Raw genomic sequence first — 8328 nt, forward strand, 5'->3', positions numbered from 1 at the left:
TCTCTCGCATACCCAAATACTCCGTGATATATGTGATGACAAGAGGGTCGGCTTGAAGGAATAAAAACTTTCCCAAAAATAACAACAAACAATGGGAAACGAATGTGCATTTATACGAATTAACTCCCAATTCAGCTTTATTGATGCATTGCCAAACGTGTTGTCGTTATTTTCATTAGGTCTATTAACCCTATAGATAATTAGACTATCACTTAATAGGCTTATTAGTTGAATATTGAAAATTACTATTAGGCCTAAATCATTGTCATCATTATAATAAGGGATTATCATGGCTATTAAGTCACCAAGACCCATCAAGACTCAAATCGGGAACAATTTTTCTTCGACAATAAATCAAAGATTTAAAACAAGAGAATAGCAAAACACACATTCTGATGTTGAATAAACCTCTCATTAAAATGACTGGATCTGCCTAGATCATTGTTGTAGTAGATAGGCCTAATATGATAAAGTATCACAAATAAACATGATTCATAGAGATATTGAACAGTCCATCTGTTGCGCGTAATGATCTCCAGGGCGCGCAGTAACTCGTCCTGCCAACCTGCTCAATCCACCAGGCTATGCCAAAACGGCTTATTCATTCCACAACAATTTAATATCGTTAACACTATTTGCATCATAAGTTTCCCAATTGTCTCATGTAGTCAATCAAGATGTGAGAATTGCACGACCTACAAATAAAATACAACAACATATTCACCTTGAGTGTATTTTTAAAATAATTTCTCCGGCATAGTTGTTATTGACAATTCACCTCTTGACTGGATTGTGACTGTGTCGTGAGTGCCTACACGTTTTCTTTCCGTGTAAAGTCGAAACTTCCATGTATGAATATGACCAAAGATCAAATTGAGTGTAAGATTCACCCCCCCCCCCCCCCCCTCACTTTCTCTCCTCTTGGAGAAATTCGACACAATATGCAAGCACTACATTAGAAGGCTACCCTTAATTCCAGCCTAAACGATTTTTCTCCAGAATAAATCATTTCTAAAAACCTTGAAGAAGAGAGGGACATTATTGTTTTAATCCTCTTAGTAGCAGTCATTTTAAGACCGTTTTTTGGAGGCTGAAATGGCGTCTTGTCTCTGCAATCCTAAACTAAATCCCTTGGGTCCGGGAGAGTTTCTAAAGGCAGCACCCTAGCATCTATTAGCCAGCTCTCCACCGCAGTCTCCTCTGCAAGTGGCTCGACAAAGTCGAAAAGCAAATAAAATTAAAGCATGAGTAACTTAATAGCCCTTTAAACACCTCATGCAAACCATTGTAATTGAAAACGTCATTGAAGCCATTGGCACTTCTTGAATGAACAATCATAAGTTCTTATTTACCACAGATTTGAATGAACCTATTATTAGTATTATTATTGCTATGATTATATGTAGGCTATTATAATGTTACATGTGTTTACAACATGACATGGAAGATTTTAGTCAATATTCCGTGTTCCATTTGAAAATAGACTTCATATTGACCAATTATATACACACAGTAGGCTACAAAGGGCCGACATGCAAAACAATTACCAAATGTATATTTGAATTAAGATAATGAGTCTCAAGGAAACACATATTTCTGCATATCAAAATATAGACTGAGCAACATGCGGGTTTCCCTAATGCATGACCTCTACGTACAATTAAAAGTTTATGGCCTAAGAAAATGAAATTAAAATATGTTGGTGTAGGCCTATATGGCGAGAATAATAATAATAATAATATTGATATTTTGATAGGCTTAATGATACTATGATTCTAACATTAATGTCCAGGAAATGATTAATAAATTAATAATTTAAATCAGTAAAGAGAAAGCTTGGAGTAGAAGAAACCTCTTTTGGTTGACACAGCAAAGGTCCATTTGAAATCCTGCATGACCTCACCAGGCGCTCGAGCTCCTTAAAGCCCATTCGTCGTGCGCGAGCCCGTTAGATGGCAACTCTCGGTATTCTCCAACGACTGGAGAGTGAGAGCACCGCGCGCAGAAAACGGACTACAGTATTCCTGAGGAGTTTGAGTTTTAAAAAATGAGTATACAGGACTAAACAGCACGGAATTGAGAAGTAATATACAAGGTGATACTTTGAAAGCTAATATTCCATTTGAAAACAGCCGGACATAGGCTATAGGCCAAGACCCCACGGGCAGCGTACGTAAGAGGTAAGACCTTTTTGAAAGGCATGCATCTGTATAAACAATCAGGTTGGACCTGTTAGTAAAGTAACATGATGTGTGTCTGTCACAATTCCAGTTTTATTGCATTTCCTTGCAACTTTAAACCTCTTCCATTTAAACATTGGAGCAATATATTGCCCGGGTCTTCTCATTATGCATGGAATACAAGCATTTCGCTACATTCGCATTAACATCTTCTAATCATGTGTATGTGACCAATACAATTTGATTTGAAAAGTCTAAACTGAAACTTAGACTTCAACATTATTTCATGACATTGTTTAAATCTCCGGAATAGTTTCTTAATTTAAATTATCCACGTCTACGGGGGTAATTTTGGGCAAAACTTGAAAAAAGGGTCAATGTAGAAGAAAGAGTGTGTCGCCTGTACAGGCATATCAGCGGGCCGATATGTAGCCTCTACCGTGTCTGGGATAGAACTAAATCCACGGCAATTAGCATAATGAGTGTTAAATCAGCTCCCCAAGGCTATCTGACTTTGTCCACATCGAGAGATTCATATTTTTAGTGATGAAAATGATTTAAAACCTCAATAAAGCAATTGTAAACAATATGTAGGCTACAGGCAATGACACTTATGAGGAACAGTCATATTCAAAAAAGGACGTTATTAATCACACACACACACCTAGTAGTTGAAACCTATTTGCACCTACATTAAACGAGTAGCCAACAGGCGTACCCTATGCATATACTTAACCTTACATCTACCCGCCACTGCAAGCCTCCGGGTAGTGGGGCGGGAGCCGCCATAGACCAGGAGAAACGGCTCCCATTCAACTCCAGTACTCAGGGAGCTAAATAAATATTTTGAGAAGCACCTTCTGTCCCGTTCCTGGCCAAAGTAAAGTGTTCCCTAATGGCCTATGGCATATTCCAGTTTATTGTAAATCATTCCATTGTAAAAATGTTTTTAAAAAATAATAAAATACATGACAGTAAAAAGTAAGCCTATATTTTAGGCCTATGATAATCTCTGTAAATTTGTACTGTATTATTATTCCATCATAAATGATAAATCAATGATAAATGATAAATCAAGATATGTATAGCATTCAGACATAGATCTTAGTAAATGTTCATGCTCCTGCCTTTGGTGACAATAAGAACGTGACTTTATATAAGGTATATCCAGGTTATGAGCGTTCGATTCTGATTATAATTCTGATTATATTAAGCTTTTATTACCAATTTTTATGTAACTTCGAGCATTCTACATTTCTGAATGATCAATTACACGCTGAAATGTTAAGGTCTGGATAGCGGTCTGATACTATGATTTTGGTACTGTATTTCGCTTTATTGTTGGGGTACAAATTCCCGCTGTCACCCTTCGGGCTTTTCATTCCCAAGAGCATATAAAACAAAATAATACCGTTGGCTGTATAATCTTTTCGACATACGTTTCAACTCGATGTAAGTCTACTAGACGAAGAAAATAAATACATCCAAAAGTGACATATTTTAATCCACATTTTTGAGGGATTAAAATGATATTCAAACAAATATTATTGTAGGCCTAGATACATTTTTTGAACAATTCTGTAAAAACTAACGCAATATGAACGCACATGAAGCTAGGCCAACTTTTCTTACAATTAAATAAAACACTAAAACATGATTCGTTTTGACTTGTTTAATTCTCAGGATGCGATTAAATTCGGAACGCACTGACCAACTTCTGATTTATGTGGTAGGTAGCCTTTTCAACAGCAGGCTTGGGGCATTTTCTATCGTAATCTATAGGCTTAATCTGTGTAAATAAAAATGGTTAGTTATGCTATTATGCACGCTATTGTGCTACACATTATGGATAATGACAATAATTAGGCAATTTATAGGACTCAATGAAAATATGATAATATCATTTAATAAATTAGTCTGGTCACACCAATTTATTTTGTGTTCTTTTTCAGAGAAAAGTCCCTGATTAATTTCTGATCATTGTGTAGTTTTCTGTTGACGTTTTTAAATTCTGCTAGCGCTGTAGGGGACCTATAGTTTGCCTATTCAGTAGGCCCACGCCACTTAGCTATTCAGGCACAACGTCAAGTGCGACATTAAATTAATGAATATCAATATACGCATTAATGTTGCGATAACACAGGAGAGTAGGCTAATTATTTCACACAGCCCCTCGGGCTTTAGTGGGGGGAACTCTCATGGGAAGGACTGGTTAAATAGCGAGCTCTCCGTCGGAAAAGGGGTTTATAGGTTTAGTGGCTGGCTAGGTTTCTCAATGCCGTCATATAATAATGTCACTCTCAGCTTGAATCTTCTTAAAGAAACATATTTACAGTTATAGACATATAATAACTGATGTAATATTGGATCATGTCCAAATGCAGCTTCGCCATTAGTTTATTTGAAATCAGCTACTGACAGTTTTAATAAAATGGGCGGCAGGTATCCTAGGTTAGAGTGTTGGGCCAGTGATGGAACGTCGCTGGTTGAAATACCCGAGACGACAACGTGAAAAATCTGTATGTGCCCTTGAGCAAGGCACTTAACACTAATTTGCTCCAGGGGCACCTTAATACTATGGATGACCCTGTAAAACAACACGTCACTGCACCTATCCGGTGTATGTGACAATAAAACACCTTAAATTAATGGAAATAAAAAACGAAGTTTAATATACATACATAGCCTGCATAAATACAAGTGTAATACGAAAATGTTCGATAATCATTTAGGCCACTTGATGTTTAAATCTAGGCCTACATTTGCAGCCCAAGACTTGCTTACAGGTACATAAATCAAACACTGATATTACTGGTTGTACTAATTCAACAATATCGAATTGTTTGAAACAACAATTTATCCCTCTGTATTTACAGGTAACAGCAGCCATGCAGCACTACGGAGTGAATGGATATTCTCTCCACGCCATGAACTCACTAAATGCCATGTACAATCTTCACCAGCAGGCGGCGCAGCATGCCCAGCACGCGCCCGACTACCGGCCGTCCGTGCACGCGCTCACGCTGGCAGAGAGACTGGCTGGTAAGAACTGGTTGCACATTTATTCATTCTACTGCGTAAATCTGTCCATAAGTCAGGCTATCATGCTGTGTGATGGACAAAAATGGCTGTCTTATGTTCAACATGTGTTCTTGAGTTCAATGCAATAAATTGTTACATTGTTTCAGAAAGGCTTATTGATAAGCACTATATGACCTGTTCCTCAATTAAATTGGCCCAATCTCTTTTCCTTCAAACGGCTGCACATTTCAAGACATAATCCTCGAGGCCCGGTATGGCTCCCAGCACAGGAAGCAGCGGCGCAGTCGCACAGCCTTCACTGCCCAGCAGTTGGAGGCCCTGGAAAAGACCTTCCAGAAGACCCACTACCCTGACGTGGTGATGCGCGAACGCCTGGCCATGTGTACCAACTTACCAGAGGCCCGTGTGCAGGTGAGGATACTACTTAGTCAAAATAAATAAACTATTTCACCTGCATCTTAACTTTCAGTATTGGTTGTGTAGAAGAGGGGGAGTGTGGGTGATGAAGAGAAATACTTACTTAACCGTCTTCGTTGCTGGGGGAACATAGGACGATGCTAAAGATCTCCAACATTGCTCGGGGAATATAGGACCATGCTAAAGATCTCCAATGTTGCTGGTGGAACATAGGACGATGCTAAAGATCTCCAATGTTGCTGGTGGAACATAGGACCATGCTAAAGATCTCCAATGTTGCTGGGGTAACATAGGACCATGCTAAAGATCTCCAACGTTGCTGGTGGAACATAGGACCATACTAAAGATCTCCAACGTTGCTGGTGGAACATAGGACCATGCTAAAGATCTCCAACGTTGCTGGTGGAACATAGGACCATGCTAAAGATCTCCAATGTTGCTGGTGGAACATAGGACCATACTAAAGATCTCCAACGTTGCTGGTGGAACATAGGACCATGCTAAAGATCTCCAACGTTGCTGGTGGAACATAGGACCATATTAAAGATCTCCAACGTTGCTGGGGGAACATAGGACCATGCTAAAGATCTCCAATGTTGCTGGTGGAACATAGGACCATACTAAAGATCTCCAACGTTGCTGGGGGAACATAGGACCATGCTAAAGATCTCCAACGTTGCTGTGGGAACATAGGACCATGCTAAAGATCTCCAACGTTGCTGGGGGAACATAGGACCATGCTAAAGATTTCCAACATTGCTGGTCTCAGCTGCTTTTTTTTGTTGCTTCTGGCCATGACAAGTGGATGTTTTTGAGTTCCGCTGTCAAGGAGTTCAAATGCAATTAGTTAAAATGATATTAGTGAGAATTATTTTTTCAAATTTACAGGTTTGACACACCAAAGCCATGTAACAAATCACCAAAATGGACATTATCAGAAGCCTTGGCTATTAGAGAATTATAGTTTATTACAAAGTGATGAAATTGTGTTTATTACTGTATAACAACTGAAATCCGTCCTCTCTCCAGGTGTGGTTCAAGAACCGCCGCGCCAAGTTCCGCAAGAAGCAGCGCAGCCTGCAGAAGGAGCAGCTCCAGAAACAGAAGGAGGCCAACAGAGAGGGAGGTGACGAGGAAGAGGTCAAGACCACCGACCCTTCCACCCAGACATCTCCATCTCCATCCTCCCTCTCGGAGACCATGCGGCCCCAGCCTGCGGAGATGAGTGTGGAGGTGAACGTCACCTCCCCGGAGGCCTCGGACAGCGAGTCGGCTGCAGAGGACAACGGTGAGCGAGATGAGGAGCTGAAGTGGGAGAGGCTGCAGGATACTCATCAGTATCAGCATCAGGGGGAGGTGCAGCAGGGGGGTGCAGGGCTGCAGCCGGGAGGAGGATCTCCATCCTGCAAACGCTTCAGCCCCACACCAGGTGAGAAATCCGATAGACAAAATGTATTTATTATACTGTAGATGCACATATGTCAATTTGTGTTAGTGTGCTCATCCCTTATCTGCAGGATTTCAATGTATTCTATATTATTATGAATTAGTCTTGAAAGCGGAAAATACATCTTTCTCTCTAAAATATTCTCTCTCTCAGACTCTCCCTCCCTCCCCTCCTCTAGCGGTGGCAGCAGTTGTGTGTCCCAAGGCTCCTATGCCTCGTCCCCCCTCAGCCTCTTCCGTCTGCAGGAGCAGTTCCGCCAGCACATGGCTGCAACCAACAATGTGGTCCACTACCCCTCCTTCGACATGAGTACCCCCTCCTCCCTGCCCTACCTGGGCATGAACGTCAACATGCCCTCCCCCCTGGGCTCTCTGCCCTGCCAATCTTACTACCAGTCCCTGTCCCAGGCGTCCATGTCCCAAGTGTCCATGTCCCAGGCCCAGCAGGTGTGGAACAGCCCCTTGACGGGTCTCCAGGCCCCTCCGAGCAGCCTACCCAGCCTCAACAGCAAGACCACCAGCATCGAGAACCTGCGTCTGAGGGCCAAGCAGCACGCTGCCTCCCTGGGCCTGGACACACTACCCAACTGACCCCCTGGACACGCTACCCAACTGACCCCCTGGACACGCTACCCAACTGACCCCCTGGACACGCTACCCAGGGCAGGGCAGCTAACTGGGACACAGTCAGATGTTATGACCCTTTCTACTGACTGGACATTATAGACACTGCATCAGTTTTGTACACTGGGACTGCATGGGACTGGACATTATAGACACTGCATCAGTTTTGTACACTGGGACTGCATGGGACTGGACATTATAGACACTGCATCAGTTTTGTACACTGGGACTGCATGGGACTGGACATTAGATAAGAACCCTACCGGACTATACTTATTTTGACACCCTTGCAGGTGAGATACATACACCCAGTGCAATCTCACTACTATACTGAACAAAAATATAAACATGTAAAGTGTTTGTCCCATGTTTCATGAGTTCAAATAAAATATCCCAGAAATGTTCCATACGCACAAAAAGCTAATTTCATGGTCAAATTTGTTTGCATCCCTGTTAATGAGCATTTCTCCTTTGCCAAGATAATCCATCCACCTGATAGGTGTGGCATATCAAGAAGCTGATTAAACAGCATGATTATTACACAGGTGCATCTTGTGCTGGGGACAATAAAAGGTTACTCTAAAATGTGCAGTTTTGTCACACAACACAATGCCACAGA

The 8328-nt window shown here is 41.4% G+C and overlaps 1 protein-coding gene across 1 annotated transcript; it reads left to right on the forward strand.

Moving 5' to 3' along the window:
• The first annotated feature begins 5068 nt into the window (after positions 1 to 5068).
• On the forward strand, positions 5069 to 7676 carry LOC139415130 (diencephalon/mesencephalon homeobox protein 1-B-like). Its single transcript, XM_071162983.1, has 4 exons — positions 5069 to 5222; positions 5455 to 5633; positions 6669 to 7068; positions 7240 to 7676. The coding sequence occupies exons 1-4, from the start codon at positions 5069 to 5071 to the stop codon at positions 7674 to 7676; spliced, it is 1170 nt and encodes a 389-aa protein (XP_071019084.1).
• Positions 7677 to 8328: the final 652 nt, after the last annotated feature.

This window comes from Oncorhynchus clarkii, chromosome 1, assembly GCF_045791955.1.
Source record: "Oncorhynchus clarkii lewisi isolate Uvic-CL-2024 chromosome 1, UVic_Ocla_1.0, whole genome shotgun sequence".
In the NCBI taxonomy this organism is placed as follows: Eukaryota; Metazoa; Chordata; class Actinopteri; order Salmoniformes; family Salmonidae; genus Oncorhynchus; species Oncorhynchus clarkii.

Excerpts from the sequence above, each read along its gene's own strand:
- LOC139415130 (XM_071162983.1), top strand. The coding sequence starts at position 5,069 with ATGCAGCACTACGGAGTGAATGGATATTCTCTCCACGCCATGAACTCA. Across the intron at positions 5,223-5,454 it reads GCTGGCAGAGAGACTGGCTG|ACATAATCCTCGAGGCCCGG; the intron begins GTAAGAACTGGT and ends GCACATTTCAAG. Across the intron at positions 7,069-7,239 it reads ACGCTTCAGCCCCACACCAG|ACTCTCCCTCCCTCCCCTCC; the intron begins GTGAGAAATCCG and ends TCTCTCTCTCAG.